Source organism: Chaetura pelagica, unplaced genomic scaffold (genome assembly GCF_000747805.2).
Source record: "Chaetura pelagica isolate M959 unplaced genomic scaffold, ChaPel_1.0 scaffold67, whole genome shotgun sequence".
Classification (NCBI taxonomy): domain Eukaryota; kingdom Metazoa; phylum Chordata; class Aves; order Apodiformes; family Apodidae; genus Chaetura; species Chaetura pelagica.
This window is the reverse complement of record NW_009954107.1, coordinates 2,857,834-2,883,014: the sequence shown is the minus strand read 5'-3', so window position 1 is coordinate 2,883,014 and position 25,181 is coordinate 2,857,834. Positions and strand designations below refer to the sequence as shown.

The following is a 25,181-nucleotide window of genomic DNA, read 5'->3' as shown; positions in this document are numbered from 1 at the left end:
GAAAACTGCCAGAAAGACTGGTATAAATGACTCACAGAAGGCTATGTGATCAAATACTATTGAATAATATAGCAAAGCTGTATCACTGAATCTGCTGAAAAATAGAGAATCTGCTTTAGTAAATATATTGTGTGCTGTTCAGAAAGTGGAGGAAATAGCAGAAATTTCTTTGATCAAATAAAAATTTAGAGGAATATTTTTTCTGTTACAAAATTGTTTTCCATGCACTTAAATAGTGTGGTTTTTAGAGTTAAATGTGTCATGTGGTTACCCTGATAAGCCATTGTATTGTGTTCATTCTACAAATAGAGAAAGTTTAATTTTTAAGATAAATTTATGGAGGAGTTTGATTTGTAAGACAAAAAAAAAATACTCCTTTTATTTCCTTTGGACTCAAGGTATTGCAGATGTTTGTCCATTATGTTCCCACACATTACACCTTCAATTTAAAAAGGCTTCACTTTGTGAAAAGCGGCAGGTTATTGGATAACCTGTGTCTTCCTCTGTGTTACCATCTGAGATCATGTTTTGTTAAGCAGTGCAGCCGGTCTCATTGTAAATACCAGTTGCAGTAAGTGTGGAGAAAACAGATGGTAAGACTGAAGATACCAGCACCTCTCTTCAGCCTTACCTCATCTACTTCAGCCTCTTAACAGTGGTTGCAACTCAGGAGCGTATGAAATAACTCTGAGTTACACTCAGGTCATAAAAGAAATTAAACTGACAGGATATATTAAAAACAAACAAACAAACAAACAAAAAACCTCACAAGAAACAAACAAACCAACCCGAAAAAACAGTTCTTAATCTGCTGGGATTAACTGGACATCTTTTAGCACTTATGTCTTAGCCTTCATGGTGTGCAGCTGCTGACTGCCAGGAACATTTGGCTTCTGAGCTGGACACCATAAAAGCTGAAAAGATGGTCTTTGGGGCAAGTGCAGATTCTGAAGAGTGCATTTCATCCTGGAGGTGGACAGAAGTTGAAAGTCTCCAACACATTTAATTAATATATTTTATCCAAGGTTAAGGGGGAGATTAAGGGGGGGCATGGAAGATAACAACTGCTCTCACAGCAGTGTTCTATGCCATTCCCTTGTTAGAGGAAAAAATACCACAAATCATTTTGAAAGGTTGGTTAAAAAGATTTCAGTTTGAAACTGGTGATTCTGCAATCTGTGCTTGGCTGTGACTTTTTAATTAGCAGAAGTAGTTATTCCAAGAAGACTGGCAAAATTTCTGCACACCTTACTAACCATATCAAGTCAACAAAGAAAATAGTAATTTGAGTAGTGGTTAGAATCATAGAATCTTAGGGGCTGGAAGGGACCTCTAGAGATCATCTAGTCCAACCCCCCTGCCAGAGCAGGGTCACCTAGAGTACATCACACAGGAACTCATCCAGGTGGGTTTTGAATGTCTCCAGTGAGGGAGACTCCACAACCTCCCTGGGCAGCCTGTTCCAGTGCTCTGTCACTCTCACAGTAAAAAAATTTTTTCGGATATTCACCTTGAACCTCCTATGCTCCAATTTGCAACCATTACCCCTTGTCCTATCACTGGTCATCACTGAGAAAAGCCTAACTCCGTCCCCCTGACACTCACCCCTTACATATTTGTAAACATTGATGAGGTCACCCCTCAGTCTCCTTTTCTCCAAGCTAAAGAGACCCAGCTCCCTCAGCCTTTCCTCATAAGGGAGATGTTCCACTCCCTTAATCATCTTCGTAGCTCTGTGCTGGACTCTTTCAAGCAGTTCCCTGTCCTTCTTGAACTGAGGGGCCCAGAACTGGACACAATACTCCAGATGTGGCCTCACCAATGCAGAATAGAGGGGGAGGAGAACCTCTCTTGACCTACTAACCACACCCTTTCTAATGCATCCCAGGATGCCATTGGCCTTCTTAGTTTGTTCTAATCTGCGTGGTCAAGCACTTTTAAATTACACATCAGCTCTAAATATGTCTCTTTTTTTTTTTCTTTTTTTTTCTTTTTTCCCCTGGTGGATGACTGTTTACTTAAAATTTTACAGTTCTTGTGCATTATTGTACTGCAGCATCTCTGCTTCTCAGTCAAATGTGTGTATATGTTCTCTCAGCTTCTCTCTTGCAGTTGTCTAGATGGATATTTAGCATATCAGGCTCTAAAGATTTCTCTTAGCTTGGAAAGCTCCACAGATGGAGTCTGTACAGCATGTCTGGGCAACTTCCTCCACTGGTAGACTGTTCTGATGGTGGAAGAAGTTTCCTTGTATCAAATCTGATCTTGTAATTTCAACAAATACCAACTGTCTCTTGTCCTCCTACCCTGTGCCATTATGAGGAGCCCAGCTCCAGCTTCTCATTGCCTCCCTGCAGACCCTGTTAGGCCCTCCCAAAGCCTTGTCTTCTCTAGGCTGAACAAGCTCTGGCCGTGCACCCTTGGCTCAGAGGATTAGTGATTGAGTCCCTACCCGTTTGGTCTCTCTCTCCAGGACTTGTTTCTTTGATGTGGGGGGCCCAATGTTCTGGATGTGGTCTAATGAGTGCTGCCTGTAGGAGGACAATCCCTTCCCTTGACTGACTGGCCATGCCCCGCACCCAGGAGGCTGGTGGCCCCCTCTGCTGCCCAGCTGCTGCTGGCTCCTGCTCAGCTCGCTGCCTGCCAGCACCCCCATGGCCTCTGCCACAGAGCTGCTCCAACCCAGCACCCCCAGGCTGTATCACTGCAGGGGTTGTTTCTCTACAGGTGCAGAACTTGGCCTTTGCCCTCCCTGAATTTCATGTTAGCCCGTTCCCTGTTTGGGTCCCTCTGGATGGCAGCCCTGCACACGAGCACACCAGCTGGTGTCCCCAGGGTGGTCTCATCTGTAAACTCTTCCAGAGTATTAGTTAAGGTGCTGAGCAGCACTGGTCCCACAGTACATCCTTGCATTGTGCGAGCTATATTCAAATAATGACTTTCACTCTACCAAAAAAACTGTGTTTAATACATTGAAGTAGGATGGCATGGCTGCTTGGCCTTTCAGTAGGAGTTGCCTTGTGCTTGCTGTTTGAAGACCAGCCTAATGCAGCCATTTTTGTTAGCAAACAAGAGCAGATGAGAAATCCACATAGCTATTGTCCTCTTGCTTGCAATTTTAAGTGCCAGTATATTACAGTTTGTTGGCTGCTTTGATTAGGAGGGATGAAACTGTGGTGGAGTGGTGTCATTCGAAAGAGAGCATCATGGGGTTTTGGTCACTGGGGAGTTTCTGATCTCTCTGAGATATCTGTTGTGGGGTGTTGGTTGGTTGTTGTTTTTTAAATGATGTGACCAAAAGTGTAATACCGGTGTAAGAAAAAGATTTATTCTCTTTCATAACTGCAGTGAGTGTTACATGGTACTTGTGTACTCTACTCCATTGCCTCTCACACTTACACCTTTTTCACTTTCTTACTATCCTCAAATCCTCTAATCCATGGACAGGTCCTTAAAGGAAATGCAACTTTGTTTGCTTTTGATTTTTATACTTTGGAGATGTAAGGTATCACTGAATATTGCTGGCAAAACCAGTTCTGGAGTCTGGCACTGCTGCCTCAATAACAGAATATGCATACAAACAAACCTGTACAAGCACAGATAAAGAAGTAGCTCTTCTTCAGAGGTGGCTTTTCTTGTGTTAAACTTAGGCAACTGTAGATAAGTGTAGGTGCTAGTTCTCAGGAACTGAGCACGGGAATGAGAGCCCAAAAACCTTATAAGCAATTGATGTTGTCTACCTAATCTTGTGATGAATGTACACAGCATAAAAGCTTAATAGTGTGTGGCCTTAAGCTTGTGTTGTTTGATCAATACTCTTCCCTCTTTGGCTGAAAAACAAAAGTTTAAAGCACTCAGTTACATCATTTGCTATTTAAACATCATTTTTACTCTTTCTTTTTTTCTTATTTTTCAGTGACAATGACAAATATTGGAGAAAAAGGTAAGATTTTTTTATTAGCTGTTTATAAGTTAAATTCATATGTCAGGGTAGATTAGTAGTTTACTAGTAGAATTGAGGTACAGATCTAACCTGTTTTAAGTAGGTGTATTTGTGTTCCTCAGCTCCTTTTACTATCCTGCAGTTCCTGATTGTTGCTTTAGCATTCCAAACAGAGATGAGAAAAATTAGAACTTTTACTCTTCTTAGTGACTTTCTGAAGTGTCAACTAAAATAAACCTTATAGCATATTTCTAAGAAATTTCATTCATATCAAGGAAAGCTCTTGTAAAACCAGGACTTCTAAAGATGAGCAAAGTTTTGAGCAGAGTGTGACATACTTAAGTGGGAGATAAATTTTTTCTGCAGTTTCTTTTTAGCAAGTGTCTTTGAAGAAACAGAATCTTTCAGATACTTAACCTTTTCAGAAGATTAATAAATTGCCTGACTAGCTGTCATTAAGAGTTCCTACCACAAGGCTGCAGCATGTTTAGGTTGCTTTTCTAGGTGCTATTTTAGTACTATAGCACAACATGGCAGTGTAAAGTGTGGGCCTGCAGAGCTTTTGGAGGAAGGTATTTGGTTTAGGAGACAAATTGTATGCTTTTATGTTTGTATAATTCCAGCAGGTTTTATTAAGTCATTAGCAACTACCTTACTTAGAATAAGCGTTTGCCAATCAAGAAACATTTATTGAAAATCTTTTTTCAGTTCAGTAATCTGCCCCCCCATGGGAGTGCATAAGTGTATCTGCAAACTTCCAGCACCTGAAGACTTTGAAATAATTCCAGCTACTTGCTGCTCCATACTGTGTGTGTGTGTGTAGCACTCACAAAGGCATCGCTCACAAAGCACATTAGAATGATCACCAAAATGCATTGAGGAACATTACATTTCCTTATTTTTATCTGTTTAAAGCCTTGGTGAGCTTCAGCCAGTCAGGTTGTACTTCTGTACAATTGTGGTTCTTATGTTGGACTCTATAAACACCCACAGCCCCAGTGGAGCAGCTGGGTAGCCCAGGGTCTCCGTTGTGGTGCAGGGAAATTGGTGGGTAGGTGACTAGGGAGAAGGGACTGGTCAAGACCTGGGCCAGGTTGAAGAAATGAGGTGCAAGAGGAAACAAGAAGAACAAGACGAAGTCTTATGCAGACTTTAAAGGGGAAATATGGAATAATGTCTTTATGCTAAAATTATCTTCCTCCAGGATTATTTTTTTTGAATGTATGAAAAGGAATTTTCTTAGAATCACAGTTACCATTATTCTCACAACAATAAAATATAGATGCAGACTAGTAAAGACACTGTACAGAATGGACGTAACTTGCCCTATCTTGACCTTCTTTATGCTACAAATATGCTGTTGTTTAAAAAACTAGTGATTTTGTTGGAGTAAATTAGGGGGGTTTTCAGTTGATAGAAGTGTTAAGATTAAACTGTGGACTGTTCCTTCCAGATGCTTGTGCAATAACAATGTGGTCATTGTGCTTGATGTGGAGTGGAGTTCTATCAGTTTTATTGATGACATTTTATTCAGTTTATAGACGTGGCATATGGCTCTTTTCCCCTGTCATCCCAAAAGCTTTGTAGAGTGTTGCTCCTCAGATTTTGTTACCTTTTGTTTATTTTTTTAACTGCCTAGTGAATTAAGAGTAAATATTTACTGTGTTGCTTTTTGAGTAAACAAACTTCAACACCAGAAACATTTATTCAGTGTTACTTTTGAGGCAAAATTACAAAAACGAAGAACATGCTGAGCTGCTGTACCTGTATTTCTACACAGCATCATGTATGTCTTATGGAAAATTCTCTAGCACTGAATGGCATCACATACATAAAAACATGGGCTAACTATGCAAGGGCAGTATTAAGGTTGCGTAGTGAAAGCACGTTTCCCTTTATGATGTTTTTTGTATGATTTTAGGAATTTGTAGAAGTTGTATGAAGACTGTTTGACCATATAGCTTCTATAAAACCTTGAGCGCTCTATGATCTGAGTTCATCTATACAGCAAGGAAGTATTTTTCACCATTGCTGTCCTAGCTGTCCTTTATTTGCTGGTTCTCTGCTCAAGGAGGAAAATTCCAAGGAAGCTATTAACCATTCCCCTCAAACTTTTGTAACACAGGTAGCCAGTATTGTGACTTTCCCCACACAGTCTGTATTTGTCTCATGTAAAATTGTAGCACAATATTTTGTTGCAAAGCTTTTGCAGGGCCTCTGTGTTTATATCTGTTAGACTATCTATCTATGATATGTACAGCATCCGTTTTCCAGTACTATAATATCACTGGTCTGTTTGTATTAATTCTGTTCCTTTTTGATTTTAGTTGTGTGCCTGGTTGCTTACCACATATTTTTCATGCTGTTCGTCTGGTCATATTGGAAAACAATCTTTACGCTACCAATGAATCCTTCAAAAGAAGTAAGATAAACTTAACTTCTGTTTCTGAAATAGCCTAGTCAAATGCCTAATGTGATAGTATTAGAATAACTTAGACTCTCATCTCATGTAGTTTTACACTGTGTAGAAAAATAGAAATGGCACAAGTACTTAAAGGAGCTGGTCAGATTGCAAACAGTGTAACAACCAAGACCAAAAAAAATTACACCTTCTCTAAGTTTGAAATGTTTTGAAATAGATTTTTAAAATTAGATAATATGTATGATATTAAGAATTAAAAAACATCTCCATTTGAAAAATGATGTGTTATTTAAACTAGCAGAATAAATCTTTGCACACGATTATAATACTTCTATGTGGGCAAAATATTTATTTCCCTGTGCTTAAGACTTACATTGCCTGCCGACATCTGTCTGTTGTCTTCTGAATTCAGGATTCTTTCCCCTTTTTTGGTTATGAAGGAACTTGGGGGTGGTGGCATGGGTGCATAACAGGTAAGCTGATGCTGGGAAGCCACAGCTGGCCAAGCGGGAACAGAGCTACTATAGAACAGCTGCATGGAGGAGAGTTCTGGGTAAATGTATACCCTGTTGCCCTGGAGAATACTGAGATACAAAACCATATTCAGCATGATGTGGCCTTAAGATAATTGCTTTTAGTACAGTACGGGGTTTTTTTATTATTATTATTTTAATTTCAAATTCTTTCTAATATTTAAAGATAAAGCTGCAAATAGCCTTGATTAACATCCTCCAAATGCAGTTATAACTGACACATTTTTTTCACCTTTTCCATGCTGTCCTTGTCCAGAAACCCCACAGTCCTCTGTAGGTGCTGTGCCACACAACCTCTGAGGTCAGGAGGAATCATGGTGTGGCTGGTCTGGAGTTGGAAATGCCCACAAAGCCAATACTTACTTTGGCATGGACTCATACCTTTAGCTCATGTAACTACCATGCCAACACAAAATAAATAGCTTCTGATTTCTACTGTGTTGTGTTGAGGTTCTTTTCTGATTAGTTTTACTTCACTAATAAGATATGCAATTGTGCAAACAAGTAGATAATTCCAAGTAATTCACATCTTCCTTGTATTTCCCACTGCAGTCTTTTCTACAGCTTGGGGTGGAGAGGAGTGAAATAAACTAAGAACCTATTTCATTTGGTAATTACATGGCAAATATATGCATGTAATATGATGACTGTAGCAATAATTAGAAGGGTTTTCAAATTACAGGGCTGATGCCAATAAAAGGCTTCCAAAACATTTTGACAAATTCTTAGTAATTATTGTGGGATTCCAAAGCCATCAAACAATCCTGCTGGAGAACTTCAAATGAGATATTAGAAGCATTAAAGGAGGATAATAGTGAGCAATGTGTGTTGTTTCTGTGTCCTTTCAATTTACACAATGTTGCTTGGCAGTAAGTGACATCTTTGTTGTTCCATGTATTTTTTCCTAATCCACTAGAGCAGTATTTTAAAAATTTAATTAGATCATTTTGTACTGTTACACTACTACTTAGCTTCCAGTTTCTAGGATAAATCCTGCAAATATAAAAGGATATATTTTCAACATAACTGAACTGACTTACCAACTATAGAAAATACTTGTTTGAAAATGCAGAAACAGATGAAGCTTTTGTGTTTTGTTTTCATGAATACTGCAGCTGGTGCAAACCACACAGCCTGTATATTTCCTTTTCAGCTTATTTAAACTTTTTACACCTGTGAAAAACACTAAAGTTCTGGCTGCAGTTTCTCTGTGAAAGACTTTGAGGGACATCACTTTAATATGTGCCATTCTGTACCTGTGTGTACAAGCTATATACAAGCATTGCATGAAGGTGGGAAAGAAGATGGTTTCCCAGGCAGGATTGTTTTGTAGACTTAGGACTACTCTGAGAACCAATATGAAATGATGGAGCAATAGTTCTGTGTACATCAAATGGGAAGCATTTAAAAAAAAGAAAAGGAAAAGGGTATTCTGAACCAAGTTTCTAAGTTTCTGTGTTGATAAATCCTGTGTATTCCAGTATAAATGTAAGTGTTTGCAAGGGTGTATTCTTCTGCTGGAAGATTGTGAGCTTTGCCAGGAAGGTAGAGTGGTGGCTTCTCTGTGGAGGTAAGAATAGGCTCCTAATTGTATGTTTCTGTCTGCTTTCTTAGTTTTACATGCATCACTTTGATTTAGGAAAAAAAAATAAATTATTGTAATGTACCTTTCTGTAGACATAAATGCTATGCAGAGGGCTTCTTTTTCTAGTACAGGTTAGAGACAGCCACTCATCCTGCCAAATACAGACTTCTTTTCAGGGGTGGTTTTGTGTCCTATTTCTTTGATGGAGGTACCGAAGACCTTGGCATCTGGCCATTTCTAGAAGCTACATGAACATAGTTGACTATGTTGCTGGGTTGCAAAGGAATTTAGGGGAGAAGAAATTTGGACTACTTAGTGTATACCGGGCATCTCTTTCAGTAATTTTTACCGTCTCAGCTCTTGCTAGGGCAATTTTTGTTATTGGCGTTTTGGGCAGTGACTGAAGTTCTCCTTTTGTGCAGAAGGATGTTAAGATGCGGTTATTCTGTCATACAGGACGCCCACCTCTTCCTTCTGTTGGTTATTCTCTGAAGTAAAAACACATCCTAACACTTGCATGAACAGATCAGCAACTCTTGAGTGGCAAAGAATAAAATGGCAGATGCCCGACACCGAAGGGAAATAGAGTTATCTGTTCTGCTGTTACCAGTAGTGTGTTTTCTTTCAGTACAAGGCTGACATACTTAGTTTCTATTCACTAGCTAATACTTAGTACTTTAGTTTTTAGGTGCCATAAACTAAATTAGTGGTCTTGGCAACACCGGGTTATTTTCTGTTATACCTTGTGCATGCTGATAATCCATCTTTACATAATGAATATTTATTTTTCTTTGCATCTCTACAGATACTTATTCAATCTGAAGTTTGCTAATGTAACTTTTGATTTTAAAAAATATTCCAGTTTCATCTATCATATTCAGACAAGGAATCCCTAGAGAGGGAGCCTAGAGGTGAATCCCAGCAAGAAGTCTTAAGACGGGCAGCCAAGGATCTTCCTATCTATACACGGACAATGTCTGGAGGTAAATAGGTGTTCAGGAGACTACCAAAGGCAGGTGTCTGGAGGTACTATCTCAACTAATTAGGAGGCTGACATACTTAGTTTCTATTCACTAGCTAATACTTAGTACTTTAGTTTTTAGGTGCCATAAACTAAATTAGTGGTCTTGGCAACACTGGGTTATTTTCTGTTATACCTTGTGCATGCTGATAATCCATCTTTACATAATGAATATTTATTTTTCTTTGCATCTCTACAGATACTTATTCAATCTGAAGTTTGCTAATGTAACTTTTGATTTTAAAAAATATTCCAGTTTCATCTATCATATTCAGACAAGGAATCCCTAGAGAGGGAGCCTAGAGGTGAATCCCAGCAAGAAGTCTTAAGACGGGCAGCCAAGGATCTTCCTATCTATACACGGACAATGTCTGGAGGTAAATAGGTGTTCAGGAGACTACCAAAGGCAGGTGTCTGGAGGTACTATCTCAACTAATTAGGAAAAAAAAAAAAAAAAGTAAAAGTTTTGGATTGTAGGGAAGAACTGCTTTTCATACTTCTTAAGATAACAAAGTGACCCAGTAATTTAATTTGAATGTAGCTTTATGCAGCTACATGTATTCAGTGGAAAAAGTGTTGTGAATTGCTGCAAACAATGTAGGATTTTAGAGTGGATTGACAGCACCTTGCTAAATGTGTTCGAAGTGACATTAAAAAATACTTCTAACAGCAGAAGAAGCTGTAACAGTCTTTAACTGCACAGATTTCTTCTTTCATAGGCTGAAAAAAATTGGACAATTGCAAATTAATCACTATCTACATGTCACATATATTTAGATAGATGACAGTAAGACACTGTTACTGTTTTGCTTTCTGGTTGTTCAGTTGCAAGCACAAAAGTTCTTCCAAACTAAGAATTTGTGAATGCTGGCTAGCTGAGCAAATCCAAGAGATAACCTCATACAGTAAATTAAAGCTGTTAGAATCATTGCTTAAAATAGCTCTATTGTTAAACAGTCTTTAAAGGTTTTCCAGTCTAGTGAGGGTTTTGTGGGTTTTGTTGGTTCATTAGTTGTTTTCTAGAGCTGAGAGGTTTGGAAGAAAAACCCCTGATTAGCAGTATTAGCAGAGATTGCAAAAACTGAGTTTTTTAGGTTCACTCTGCTAGATTCAGCATTGCAAATACTGAAACAATGCTTCAGTATTTGTGTCTGCTTCTGATCATGCTGAAATAGAGGTTCTGCTGTTGTGCAGACTTCAGGAACCAAAATGTGTAACATACATTGAGATTTAACCTTGGAACTTTTTTCTTTAGCAATCAGATACTGTGACAGATGCCATCTTGTAAAACCAGATCGTTGCCATCACTGTTCTGTATGCGACAAGTAAGAAAACATTTTAAGTTCTGATGGGTTTTTTATCCTGACACATAAGCTTTTATTTTCTGTGTAGATTTATCAGGTTTAATGTTTTGACAGAGAACCCTTTTTTATTCCTTAGATTTTTTCAGGTTTACTTTTTATTAATTTATTTATTTCTAAGGAAGCCTGTAACTTACTCTGATTCATTTGATGGCTTTCTTGATACCAATATGGATTATGTGGTCGTACACAATCTTTATGTAATGGCTAAAAATTATGAATATTAATAAAGAACTTTCCTTAAGAATGTAACCAAAAATAGCTGATAAACAAAAATTTGCTTCTCTTGTTAGAATCTGAATAAAGATCACTACCCATCTCAATCTAATCATGATGTCACTTACATCTTATCCGAGGTAATAAACTTAATATCCTATTTTTCATTGGACAACTTTCAGGTTATTTTAAATTAAAGAAAAAAACAACCAAGTATCCCACATTTCTAATGAAGCCATAAACTAAAGGTTTTGTTTGTCTAACACAAACTTCATCCCCATATTGCCCAGAAGTCTGTTTTCTAATTTAATCTTTCTTTTGCCTGTTCTTGTCTCTGACCTTTCTTCAGTTAGCTTGGATGTCTGTGTGTTGTTCTGCTCTTGCCCCTAGTGATTTAAATTTCTAACTTTAAGGGGCTTCCTCGAAGGTTGATTTATTCTTATCTTTAAGGCTGTTCCAAACACTTTTCAGCTGATAATGGATCAAACTTTCCAACATAATTGCGAGGCAGAGAAGACTTTCCATTTTGTCCATCAAAATGGCAAAGGCACTGAAAGAGTAACTGAATTGAGTGAGAAAGAGGATTTTGGTTGCAATGTAAGAAAGGAACATTCTCGTATCTGAGCAGGGTTGAGAAAAAGGGTGTCCTGTGTTATCCTATGAAAGCTGAGTGAAATTTGCAGAGTGCCATTAGTCTTTGCAGACTACCTTACCTTTATCTTTACCTTGTCAAAATTCAGTTGCTTCAATTGTATCCAATTTTCTTGTGCATATTTTATTGTGGAGAATGATTAATTGCAAAAATATTTGGTATTTTTCTTGCAAGGTAAGTTCTTAGAAACCTCCTGTGCTTCTGCATATTTTTAATATAGAAGTAAATAATATACTTGAAAAGAAATTTAGTTGCATCACTAAGTGTATAGTAATTGAATTAACCCAGTTTCGAAGGCTCTCTTAGAGAATAAACAATAGTTGAAAAACCTATTCAGAATGAGAACCACATTCTAAAGCTGAAGTTCTAGATGGTGTTTCCTAAAATCACTGAGCTTTTGACAGAACAAACATTTTGAGTTGGGAGTTTACTGGTAGGTAACCTAGGTTATGCAAATTTAAATTGATATCTTTGTTAAATTGATTAGGTAAGCAGTAGTATATATGGGCAATTCTTAATCTGTATATGAAAAATTTAAATCTGACACCTAACTAGGCTTCTGACTTTTGTTTTTCTTTTGCCTTTTGTAATGCTTGGAACTCTGTTTGGTTTTTTGAAGATGCATTTTGAAAATGGACCATCATTGCCCTTGGTGAGTGTACTATCAGCTTTCTTTTTTAATTTTCTGATTTGGTGAAAAAACCGTTGGAATGGCCTGTTATGGAGGTGATGCTTTACTATTCCTAGAGTTAGTTTCTCATGTGAAGCTACTGGTTTTGCAGGATCATTTGAATCATTTACTGTTTGGCCTATTTTCCTATTTGTGAGATGTGGAAAGAAATTAATTTATTGGTTTTCTTAGACCTCTGAGTTAGGTAACTCCTTGTGTTTACTGGTAGGATGAGGCAGCCTTCTGATCAGTAAGACAACTTCTTAAGAATCGTATATTTTCTTCATGGACTTGAAGTCCTGCAGCTTTACTGTACTGAATGATGAAATACTGAACCTCCTAGGACAGCCTGAGTGACATTGCTGGAAACAGCAAGTTAACTCTCTTGGTTTTATGGCTTCTTTTTTTTCTTGCATTTTTTCTCCCCTCTCCCTCCCTTCTTTTGCTGCTGTGCAGCCTGCACGGTGGTATTGTTTCCCATCTTTATTCAGCAGCCCTTGGAACCAGTTGGTAGACAGGATGTATAAATAATTTTGGGTCAGTTTGGCAGGTATCTCAGAAATAATTAAAGATAACAGTTGTATAAGGTCCAAGTTAAGAGGACTGAGTGGTAGATGGCAGATCTTCACCACATGAGACTGATCAGAAGAATTTCCTGCATTGGACAAAATGAATGATAGATGACTCTAAGCAGCTTATTTGACCTTCTTAGATCAAATTCCTGGGCAGAGAAAACTCCATCCTGGGGGAGAAAGAGGTGCTGGGTTTACCCTTTTTGTCTTGGTCCTGACCACATGCTCTGACATGGTGCAGTTTAAGAATCTCCCCTTATTTTGCAGCTTCATGGTAGATACAATTGAAAGAAATATTTAATAAGTTACTTCCTATATATTGTCTTGCTGTAGGGAGATCAGCATGTGAAACTTGATGCTTAAGTGTTAGTAGTGTGCTTCTTAAAAAAATCAAACAACCAAAACCCATAAACAGATAAAATTGTTGAATAATGAACAAATTTCTTCTAAGAAAAAAGGCTGCATCCTTTTCCAGCCTTCATATCGCCATATTGTAGAAAGCTGTAAGAAAAATAGTTGTCAGGCTATTTCTGACAAAATATCAGTGAAAAGTTCCATTGTTGCTGTTATTTTTCAGTATTATACAAGCTTCTCAAAAGCTTTCTGGTATGTTTGGGATTTTTTGAGTTTTCTTGACATGAAAATGTCCTTTTTGACATGAAAATGTCCTTCCCATAAACTTAAATTTAATAATAAAAATCCATTACATCATATAAAAATTCATAAACTGAGCACTTAAGTGTTATGTAAAGAGGCAGTGAAGTGGTATTTTGCTAGGGCACAGACTTCGAGAAAAATAAACTCAATTTTCCTCTCAGTAGCATTTGCTTATTTTACCTGTTTGCAGACTCTTCCTATCCAAACATAAACATACCCAGTTTGAGAGTGTTTACATTGCTCATTGTTTTTAGTGGAAAAACAAGGGGTTCAGAAAGAAAAAACAGAAATGGAGAAGGTACATTAAAGATGTGTTAACACTTCTTGATGGAGGATTGTTCCTTTTGTGCTCCAAGTAACGGAAATGCACTAGAAAAAGAGGTATTACCTTGTTTTATTTTTCATAAGTTGAGTGAATGTCCACAGTTCTTGCTCACTCTGAAAAAAAATAACTATGTGGGAGTGATAAGAGAGTTTTGAAATATTCCAGAGTGCTGACCAAACTTCATAGTTGCCTTTAAGGGAAATATCACATGGCCTTACAAAAGTAAGGGTGCAAATCAGTATAATGAGTGGCTTTTAGTCCCCCTGAAAATACTGCTTTTCATGTTGAGGTTTTTGTTGGGAGCCAAGTTTGGTGGGAAGGAAGAACCAGTGTCCTGCTTAAGGAGATCAGGGAAACAGTAATGGGAATTACTATTTTAATATTCTGTTAGGAGAGGGATTTCTGGACAGAGGACAGGTTAAAAATAACCTTGGGGGAAAGGAAGATGAAGCATTTGGAAGGCAGAAGCAGTAAGATGGTAGTCATGCTCTATTCCATGTCAGCTGTTTTCTGCTTTTTGAAAGACTTTATTTTGGCTATAATTTCTGTGCTAATGGAAGTGCTGTGATAAATGAAATATTTATTGCTAATTGTCCTCTTAACTACTCCAGAAGGTTTAAGAGATGCAGAAATAAGATGCATTAGTGATTTCTATGCTAGTGCTCCTGCTACTTACACTACAGATGGAGCTAAAGGCAGGACAATGTCTCGAGGCACCAAATATATTATTTGTATGTAACAATTCTAATATTAATAAGGTGCATTAGCAACCCCTTAGGAAGCATTTGAAACATCTCTCTTTTGTCTTTCGAGTAATCTGAAAATAATTTAGGATCTCCTTAATTCTGTGATGCTTTTTGGTAACTGAGCTGCATCACATTCAATGCCTTGCAAGTTGTTTTGGGTTTTTTTGTCTGGCATTTTCAATAAACAAACCCTTGAGAGAGAAGGAATAGCTCTTCTTTTTGTACTTCAAAATTTATTTTAAATGTTATCTGTAATCCAGATTTTATCCTGGAGTGTTCTTTTGTACGACTGTTTCACTGCAGAAGCACGTCATTATTTAGCAAGTTGTCTGTACACTTACCAGTTTCAGTCTTCCTCAAAATGATAGACTTTCATTCTAACCACCATTCTCAAGCCTTATGATTTGATACTACATGTTCAGATAGCATAATTACAAAACCTTGGTGTTTACATCCTCTTTAATCTTTCAATGAACTATTCCAGTAAAAACTCATCAGTCTGGGGCCTTGGCAGAACTGTGGGGGATGGGATAATTTATGAAAATTTTTTTTTAATGTGTGTACCATATCTGGTAATGCAAAAGAACAATGAGAAATAAATCTGTCTTTGAGTCAAGGAGTTTAATCTCTGGTGAATAGCAATTTTGCTGGATATTTCTCTTCTTGCTAAACCATGTCATAAAAAAAAAAATAAATCATAAAAGAAATATCATTAAAGTAAAGTAGGGTTATAATTAAAACCTTGCATCTGAATTGCTTGTAGTTTATAATTGAATTGTTGACTTTGACACATTAATGAAGAAGAAATATGAATTAAAGAAGGTATATAGAATTTTTTTTTTATTCATGGAAAAAGTTACCTCGAAGTTAGCAGTGCAGTGATAACTTGGGTCAACTTCTTAATGTAACCAACTAAAAGACAAAAGAAGCTGCTTACCAATAATCAGTCCATGGGTAACACTCAATTATGTTTAATTTTAAATTGGATTAAAACATAACTTTCTTTATGTTCCATTTTTATTTTTACTTTTTTTTATCAGGGTGAACAACTGTGTAGGATTCTCCAATTACAAATTTTTTCTCCTCTTCTTGGCTTACTCTCTACTGTATTGCCTTTTCATTGCTGCAACGGATTTACAGTATTTTATCAGGTTTTGGACAGTAAGTACTCTACATACTGTCTTTAGGTATATGAAGTTACTACCGTGCAAGAAGTCTAAGATTGAAGGCTTTATGTAGTAATCTAGTATTTCCTAATTATAGGGTACAAAAGTTCTTCTAATAATCATAGCCCTCTATATTGTTTCTGTTTATCAATGGTTATGAAATTTCACTTATTCCCACATTATTTTGAAGCTGTGTAGAACAAGTACACAATTATTCAGAAAAAGTTTTTCAAGGGAAATTAAATTTTAGATAGATTTTGTTAACTTTCTTTAGTTTTAATTTTAAATTGGATTAAAACATAACTTTCTTTATGTTCCATTTTTATTTTTACTTTTTTTTATCAGGGTGAACAACTGTGTAGGATTCTCCAATTACAAATTTTTTCTCCTCTTCTTGGCTTACTCTCTACTGTATTGCCTTTTCATTGCTGCAACGGATTTACAGTATTTTATCAGGTTTTGGACAGTAAGTACTCTACATACTGTCTTTAGGTATATGAAGTTACTACCGTGCAAGAAGTCTAAGATTGAAGGCTTTATGTAGTAATCTAGTATTTCCTAATTATAGGGTACAAAAGTTCTTCTAATAATCATAGCCCTCTATATTGTTTCTGTTTATCAATGGTTATGAAATTTCACTTATTCCCACATTATTTTGAAGCTGTGTAGAACAAGTACACAATTATTCAGAAAAAGTTTTTCAAGGGAAATTAAATTTTAGATAGATTTTGTTAACTTTCTTTAGTGCTATACTTTGGTATGTAAAAGCTTTAAGAGATTTTCTAATATTTTAATATTATCATCTCTGTTCACAACTTAGTATTTTACTTTCTTAGATGTGCATTATTTATGCTATTATATGACTATTTTGAAAAGGCTAATTAAACAATATATTTTTATGTAAAGATTAATTATTCTTTTTTAAAAGACTGTTGGAAGTTTAGATCCAAATTGCAGGTTCTTGCTGTCAGTATTTATACTTTCTCAAGCAAGGGCCTATTTCTTTAATGTAGATGCTGTCAACAACCTACTTGCATGGTCATTTGTACATAGAGGGTACAGACCCTTGCTGCATGATACATTTGTATCTGAACTGAACTTGATGTGCCTATTCTGAATAAAGCATTATTTACAATCAAATTAAACAGCTATTTCCCCACTTCTAACAGCATGATTTTTTATTTTATTTTTAGAATGGCCTTCCTGATACTCAAGCCAAGTTCCACATCATGTTTTTATTCTTTGCTGCAGCTATGTTTTCTGTCAGTCTGTCTTCTCTCTTTGGGTATCACTGTTGGCTTGTCAGCAAGAATAAGTCTACATTAGGTAAGTAGATTTAATCCTTCTGTGTTCAAGAGCAACAAATAAATAATAGATGTATATTATAGGTATGAGGGTAATGGAGAAAGTGTGCAGTCTTACAGGTTCCTTGGATCCTGGGTAGAGGTGTTTGGGTCTGGCAATATTGAGTACTGACCCCACAGTTCTGCTGCTTCCTAGAATTCTGACTTTTTCTCCTGCCCAGAGTGGCGAAGCTATTAATGAACTTACCCTCTTTCCTCCCATCCACAGCTTATTAACAGAAATTGAATAAATTAAAAAAAAAAAAAAAAGAAAATTGAGATTACTTTGTAATAAATGTTAGATGCACTGATTGGTGCTTGCACAAGCAGGTGTGAAGTCTGCCCCCAGTCAGAGTTCTCTGAAGGGGTGTCCCAGTCAGGGCAGTGGCTTTGTGCTTTGCTCCCAACCTTGCTTCCTGCAGTACCCAAGTCCCTCTGTTCAGCTCAGCTAGAATTTCATTTAAATTGAATCTAAAGCTTAGCCTGTACTGGAGGCAAGGAGAGGAAAAAAAAATCTGGAAGGCAGGCTGCTTGTGGGTGTTGTTAGTTTTGATAAACATGAATAAGCACAAAGAGCCCATGCCAGAAAATTATCTGATACAGAAGAACAGACTTTAAGGCAGTACTCCTAGATTTAGTAGTAAATGAATGCAGAGATCTGAAAGGTGGTTTCACAGTTGTGATTCCTATCTGCCACATAATCATAGATCCATAAAAAGGACTCTGTGTTATGAGTTTATTTTTTAAAACCTCTTAAGAACATGAGCTGTGCCTCTACTATGAGTGTGTATAGATAACACCATTGAGTATCAGTGTTAAACCAGGATTCCCCCTCACTTGGATACATGTTTGGTTACAAAACTTACTAAATAAATAAATAACATGAAGGCACAGAAAATTTGCATGCCTGTTCTATGTTATATCCTGGACAGTAATAATACCAAGTCTCGGTATATTCACTGAAGTTTCCAAATCTCTAAAAGCTTTTCTGTTGATACAAGCTGAATTACAGTAAGGTAATGAATTTATCTAGTTTTCCCAGTTCTCGTGGGAGTTACTATGATGTAGATGATTAATGGAAAACTTCAAATAAATACCATTGGAAGAAAGCCTGTCTGCTTTAAGATTTCTCTACAGTTTGTTGGTTTCTTCAGTATGCTGAAAAATCATCTACTTAGAAATTAGTATTGGAGGAAAATTGTTCAATCTAGTTGAGAAAAGTTTTACTAGTGATGCTTAAATGAACAATTTAAATATTCTGTTTATAAACTGTTCTTATCATTTTAGTGTAAAAAAAATTGTTCAAAAATAACCATAATGCAGTACACTTGTAATTCAACATTTATTGGTTTTAAGCCAAACTGAATTCCATGCATTTAAGATGCAGTGTTTTCTGTACACTTAAGCTACTAAAAAAGATCTGTTTGACTCTTCCCATTTTACTTTGGGAGATTGCTTAGTATGTGAAACCCTGAACATGAAGTAGTTAGGTAATGAAGCCATAGAAATTTTCAGTGTGACTGTGCTTATCTGAATCATCCTGAAAGCTCATCTCCTAGCCTAACATGGACATCTAAAAGAGTATCTCTGTTTTCCTTTCTCTCATCTTTAAGACTTTGTAACTAACTCATACTACATGTTGAAGGTCATTTCCAGCATTTCATAGCTAAGGATTTGCTGCAGGACAATCTCTGCACGGTTCCAGCATGGTTTGTGTGACCTGTACTGTCAGGACATCAGGACATGGTTTGCCTACTATATATAGCCAATTAAGGGAATAAAATGGGTATCTGTCACTTGTGGGAAGTGCGTGAGTTTTCTGCTTCAGGCACTTGGTAACCCCTGAAGCTATATTTAGTTATCCAGAAATTTAGGTTGGAAATCCATGGGGAGCAATTTGGGTCTCTACAAGTAAAGCACTTTCTTCTTGCAGCTGTAAAAACACACAGTAATTTCATACCCCAGGATGTGAAAAGCAAGTCTTACTCCTAAATTGGGTTAAGCTGTTCTTCTTTTCGATTACTCTTTCTGCAGTAAACCCTTCATTAGGCTTATCTTTCTTGAACACTATTTCTGGTATAGTCACTTGCTGAAATCTTCATACAACATAACACTTCTCCTTAAAAAGTTAATATCCTCCCTCTTCCTTGCCTTGATTAGGAAGGAGGGTGGAGGAGACTTCCACCTTTCCTCAGCCACAGGACTTCTCTGCACATACAGGGACTGTGTAGAACTGACTGTGGCTTTGAGGAGTGGCTTCCTCAGGCACCGGGCAGTACAGCCCTTCCTTTTGGATGATGGGATCATCAGTGCAATTGCCTAAATAGCAAAACTTGTGAAACTTGAACCTGCTATCTTGTGAAGGACTTATTTTTTTTCTTTTAAGAGGTATTCAGAGCTCCCATATTTCGTCATAGAACAGACAAGAACGGCTTTAGCTTGGGCTTCAGCAAAAACCTAAGGCAGGTGTTTGGTGACGAGAAGAAATACTGGTTGCTGCCTGTGTTCTCAAGGTATGCTCAATTCTTTACATTTTGTTTCCTGAAACTGTTGTATTATCCAGATCTACACAATTTGGGGGTCTGGATTTGTTGGGGTTTTATTTTTTATTTTCTAAAAATAGATATTATAATATTCACTTCAATGATGGGATCATCAGTGCAATTGCCTAAATAGCAAAACTTGTGAAACTTGAACCTGCTATCTTGTGAAGGACTTATTTTTTTTCTTTTAAGAGGTATTCAGAGCTCCCATATTTCGTCATAGAACAGACAAGAACGGCTTTAGCTTGGGCTTCAGCAAAAACCTAAGGCAGGTGTTTGGTGACGAGAAGAAATACTGGTTGCTGCCTGTGTTCTCAAGGTATGCTCAATTTTTTACATTTTGTTTCCTGAAACTGTTGTATTATCCAGATCTACACAATTTGGGGGTCTGGATTTGTTGGGGTTTTATTTTTTATTTTCTAAAAATAGATATTATAATATTCACTTCAGGAAAAAACAGTTCTTAAAAGCATTTTTTTTTTTGTAAGTATGACACTAATTATGAATTTTTCAGTCTAGGGGATGGTTGCTCCTTCCCAACTTGCCTTGTTAATCAGGATCCTGAGCAAGCTTCCACACCTGGTGGTCTTAATTCAACATCCAAAAAGTAATCTCCTTTTTGTTACGTTTCAATTAGACAATATTCTATGTTTTCCTGTGTTCAGTTAAAGAGAACCATGTAGAAGATACTTAAAAGTGGTAAGCAAATGAGGAATATCCTATTAAGAGATTTTAATCAGCTAAGTTGTAATTCAGCCAATCCTCAGACTTCTATTTAAATTTATGGAAATAAGTTTGGGATCCCCTCCCTCCCATGTGCTTTGTCTCAGTTCAGTGGCATCTGAGGACCTAGATTTTCCATGCCTGCCTAAACAGTATCAGTAACTTTCTGTTCTGCATACGTACGAGGCCATGGATCGGCCTGCAGGACAGATGTGTTACCTTCAAGGCTTTTGTGGGAGGCCTTGAGTATCTGGTGAAAGGTACTTCACACAAGGGAATCCCAGGTCTCAGCACTTGTGCCAGAGAACAGGAAGGTGAATGTTAAATGCTTGTGTTTTGCTTCTGCTGGTAATAGAAGACATTTTCTTAATCCTTATCCTTCACTGCTATGGTATCTTGGAAGTGTGAAAAGTATGCGGATGTCCCTTAAACTAAATACAGTAGCTTAGAATTTCATATTGTAACTTTTTGCAACATAAACTAGAACACAGGAAGTTCCACCTCAACATGAGGAGAAACATTTTCTGTGAGGGTGACGGAGCACTGGAACAGGCTGCCCAGAGAGGCTGTGGAGTCTCCTTCTCTGGAGACTTTCCAAACCTGCCTGGATGCATTCCTATGTGGCCTGCCCTAGGTGGTCTTGCTCTGGCAGGGGGTTAGACTAGATGATCTCTAGAAGTCCCTTCCAACCTCTAAAATTCTGTGATTCTATGATACTTTTGGTTCAGTACACCTGAATATGTGACTAAGAAATGATAGTGGAATCTTATTGGCAACCTTTTATTCATAAAAGAAACACATTTCAGATAGCTGTTTATTGATATTTTAGGTCTTACTCTACTGATCCAAAGCTTACATTAGGTAAGAGATTTTGGAGATGTTCTCTCCACTATTTATCATGTAAGGTTTGTTTCAGTGGGAGTGAATACGGATAGAGTGCATTTGGAACTCAAGTATGTGTATTAATATATAATAGCTGTCAAAGAAAAATACCAAAATGTTTCCCTGTTCTGTGCTAGGGAGTTGTTTTTAGATTGCACTTCCATCTGTAACAACTACAGTGTAATGACAAAAGTGTAGTGATTCATCAGAAAAGCAGCAAGGCAAGGTAGTGAAAATACAGTGTAGGATAAACTGTGTGCAGTGTGTGGTGGGAACATAAAAATTACTGCAGTTTACAACAATGTTGTTTTTATTGGCATTACAGCGAGAACCACCTGTTCCCTGCAAAGCCGTTGCGCGATTCCCAGAGCCACCTTCTTACGGATACACCGTCTTGGTCAGAAAGCAGTGCAAAGGCTGAAAAGGGCAAAATAGGTAAGGAATTGATTTATGCTGCAATGACTTATTTTGTAATAAACTAGTTTTGGAGGATGTAGCATGAAAATCATCAGGGCCACTTGGTTTGTGTTAATGAACCAAAATTTTAAAAACATGTTTGTAGGAAGTTCCATGTCTCAAGCTGCTGTCCCCTTCCCAGTTAAACCTGACCAAGTTATACTGAGAACACCACCACCAGTAGGTGCTCTTTGTCTTTCTGGCTGAGCCTGGTAATTCTTTTGGGCACTAACTGCTTATACCAGAATATGATGACATCTTATGGTAACTTGGGAAAAGCCATGTAATGGACACAGGACAGGAATAAACTTGGTAATTGTGGAATTAAATGATGATGGATTGATAATTAAATGTTGTATTATTTGCTGAAATAGACATGAGACCTTTTCCTGTGGAAGTGTCATTTTTTTGTCTTTTAAAGGTATGAGCAATCCTGCATTAACCTTGGAAAATGAAACCTAATTTCCCTTCAAAGAAACACCTGAATATATAGGAAAGGTATGTTAATATTCTCTGTAATTAATATTAATCCATTATTCCTTACCACTTGGAAGAATGCACAAAAGAAAATTACTAAAGCAATTCCTACTTGTTTTCTTTTCTTCGGTTTTTTTACCATGAAGTAGTAGCACATTAATTCATAGCTTTAAACTTAAACCTCCTATTTCTTGATATGTCATGTTTGCAAAATAGTTTACTCTTTATACCCATTACTTTTAGGTAATATTCCAAAATATTATTTGTATTGTTCTCTTTCTTTAGAAAGATAATGAAATTTTGACTATTCAAGCTGTCCAGCAAATATTTGTAAAGTTAAGTTTGAAAATTAAGTTAGTTCTTAACACTGAGCACAAAGATCATAGCTTGGTCTGCTAAAGCAGGTAAACATCTATCACATGATGAAGGGAAAAAGAAATTATTCTAATATGTAAGCTATTAGCAGTTTGTTCTGTGTCAGGTACTGACCTGCATCCTATTTAGTAACAAAAAAAGTGCTGCCTGCTGAAGACAAAAGGTGTCCATATGACTTCCTGAGTATTTAGTCAATTGTTGTCAAAGAGTTGAGGGTTTTTTTGTTTCTTGCATTGGTATCTTGGAACATAGACTTCTCAGAAGGCAGGTTTAAGAAGCAGCTAGTAAATTCTGTTATGTACATAAGAGGAGGAGACCTTAATATTACTGGGTTGGGGAGAATGAATACTATCAATCGTATTCACTTCAGTATTTGAAGATTTCTAACTCAATTAAAGCTTACAGAAATCAGCTATTTCATATATAAAGCTGGATTTTAAAAATGGCACCAACCCTGAGAATTTCAGCATACTGGATAGTTTACAGTTTTCCAACAACATTGGAGGAGCTGTTTCAGCAAGGAAATTTCTATCTCTGCTATTGGAAGCACCCTTTCAGTCATCCTGAAGCTGTGTCTCAAGTGGTTATCTTTCATTTGTGCCTCCTGGACATGCTGTCCTAGCTCTCGGGTTGCTCTCAGTTAGTCCTGAAGGAAGTGGAAGGCCTGGAAAGCCATCAGAGACGTGTAGTGATTGTTACTAGATCCATCAGGCATGGCATTGCACTGTCAAAGCAGATTATAAAAATGGTGAGTGTGCAGATACAATAGGTAGCTTGTAGCTTATGCCAAAAAGGTCCCAGAAGTTCAGTCGGATCCATCAGAGAAACTAGAAAATTATTGACCTTTACATTCTGGTTTTGTGTGAAGTGGTGAATGAAGACACAGATGGTTCCAGATATAGGTACATGCAAATTTGATTATGGTGTGAAGTGTTAAAGTGTTGAAAATGTGGGTGTCAGAGTTGGAGGCGAGAAAATGGAACTCGGCCCATGTCTGCAGTTTTAACTGTTCTGTGTTCTTCTTTAATAGAATCTAAAAATCTAGCCCTAACCCTTTGTTCAAAATCTAAAATTATATGCTTTCGCCCTGTTTAATCCATCAGTTGTTTCAACAAAACAGCAGCTTCCAGAAAAGGAGTTACTCAACTTCAGTTAGTTCAAAGCTGTTAAGCTCAATGAATGTCTCATACTCTTTTTTGGTTGATACTTTTTTCTTTTAGTTCACTCAGAGAAAGTTACATTTAGATTTGTGTTGCTATGGTCTGATAATTTCTGTAGCATGAGCGTAAGTGCCAGTTTAGTTGTACTCTTTGCTCTGAGGTGTTTCTATGTGGCACTTAAGAGTTTCTGGACATGTAACGAAAAAAACCCCACATTACTCTGTGTGTGTATGTGCATATATACGTAGACACACCTGGCATACAGTTGCTGGAATAAGAGCCCCTATATTAAAAATGTTATTTTGTAACTACTTTGATTTATTATAATTTTTTGTCAGTATTGAGTTTTATTTATTCCTAGGGAGTGAATAGAATAAAGATGCTGAAGTCACTACAACAAAACCAACCAATTTCAACTTTAACATAAAAAATAGAGCGCAGATCCCTTGCCAGTATGTTAGTAATTTGAATTTCTGTCCCAAGTAAGGTTATGGTCAATATCCTGTATCCTTTAATCCTTTATAGTTAATCAGAGGACTAATTACTGAGAGTGACAGATATGGTTTACAGTAATAGAAATTTGCTTTTTACTGATGTAGGTACCTGAAAGTACTGTAAAAATAGCTCACTTCATTTTAGAAACAGGTGGCCTGATGGCTGTGTAGTCAGTATTTAATCACTATCATCCTAATGGACTAGTAAGTGTGATCAGTCTTCCTGTATCCTTCTTCAGTGTGGGATTTTCATTCAGCTGTTGCTCACTTTCCTCTTTGAGTTGACGAGACCTGTTGCAATAACTTGATTTTTAAGTATTCATAAATTCTAATAATGTAGTTTGTGATGTATGTTCTATTCCAGTTCAAGAAAAAAACTATTGTTGGAAGGAAGATGTATTCTTCCAAATATCAGCCCAGTTGGCCAGCTGCTCCTGTCTGCTCCTGTGTGGATGTACTCAGAAAACAAACTGACAGATGATTAGCTGTCTCCATGTCACTGCTTAAAACATGAAACTAAACATACTACTTCTGAACCATATAAAGAATGTTTCAACTTAAAATTACTGTTTTTGAATGGTGAATGATGATTCTGAATATTAGGAAATGGAAAAAAAAAAAAGAAGGGGAGTCTGAGTTTACTATTATAAAATTCAATGGCTGGTCTTAATTCTGTATTCAGTACAAGGAAAATGGGACCTCCTTATGGATAAGTCCATGTTCTTGCCTTGGTTTTGAAAAAACTACCCTTTAATTCAAATTGCTGTAAGTAGTTGACTTAAAAAAATAATTTCACATTTTTCCACTACTATCTTTATAAATTGGGAGAACAGCTAGTTTTGCTTACGAATACTTTAGT

The 25,181-nt window shown here is 36.9% G+C and overlaps 1 protein-coding gene across 1 annotated transcript in view; it reads left to right on the top strand.

Moving 5' to 3' along the window:
- Window positions 1-24,887, top strand: part of ZDHHC2 (zinc finger, DHHC-type containing 2) — a 33,193-nt gene extending 8,306 nt beyond the window's left edge. The window contains exons 3-14 of the mRNA XM_010002514.1: window positions 3,917-3,943; window positions 6,271-6,365; window positions 9,346-9,466; window positions 10,760-10,829; window positions 12,353-12,385; window positions 15,744-15,864; window positions 17,063-17,195; window positions 19,599-19,725; window positions 20,270-20,362; window positions 21,686-21,795; window positions 22,238-22,314; window positions 24,687-24,887. Coding sequence (XP_010000816.1) covers window positions 3,917-3,943; window positions 6,271-6,365; window positions 9,346-9,466; window positions 10,760-10,829; window positions 12,353-12,385; window positions 15,744-15,864; window positions 17,063-17,195; window positions 19,599-19,725; window positions 20,270-20,362; window positions 21,686-21,795; window positions 22,238-22,278 — 971 coding nt within the window. The 3' untranslated portion in view covers window positions 22,279-22,314; window positions 24,687-24,887. The remainder of the gene's footprint in view (window positions 1-3,916; window positions 3,944-6,270; window positions 6,366-9,345; window positions 9,467-10,759; window positions 10,830-12,352; window positions 12,386-15,743; window positions 15,865-17,062; window positions 17,196-19,598; window positions 19,726-20,269; window positions 20,363-21,685; window positions 21,796-22,237; window positions 22,315-24,686) is intronic.
- Window positions 24,888-25,181: the final 294 nt, after the last annotated feature.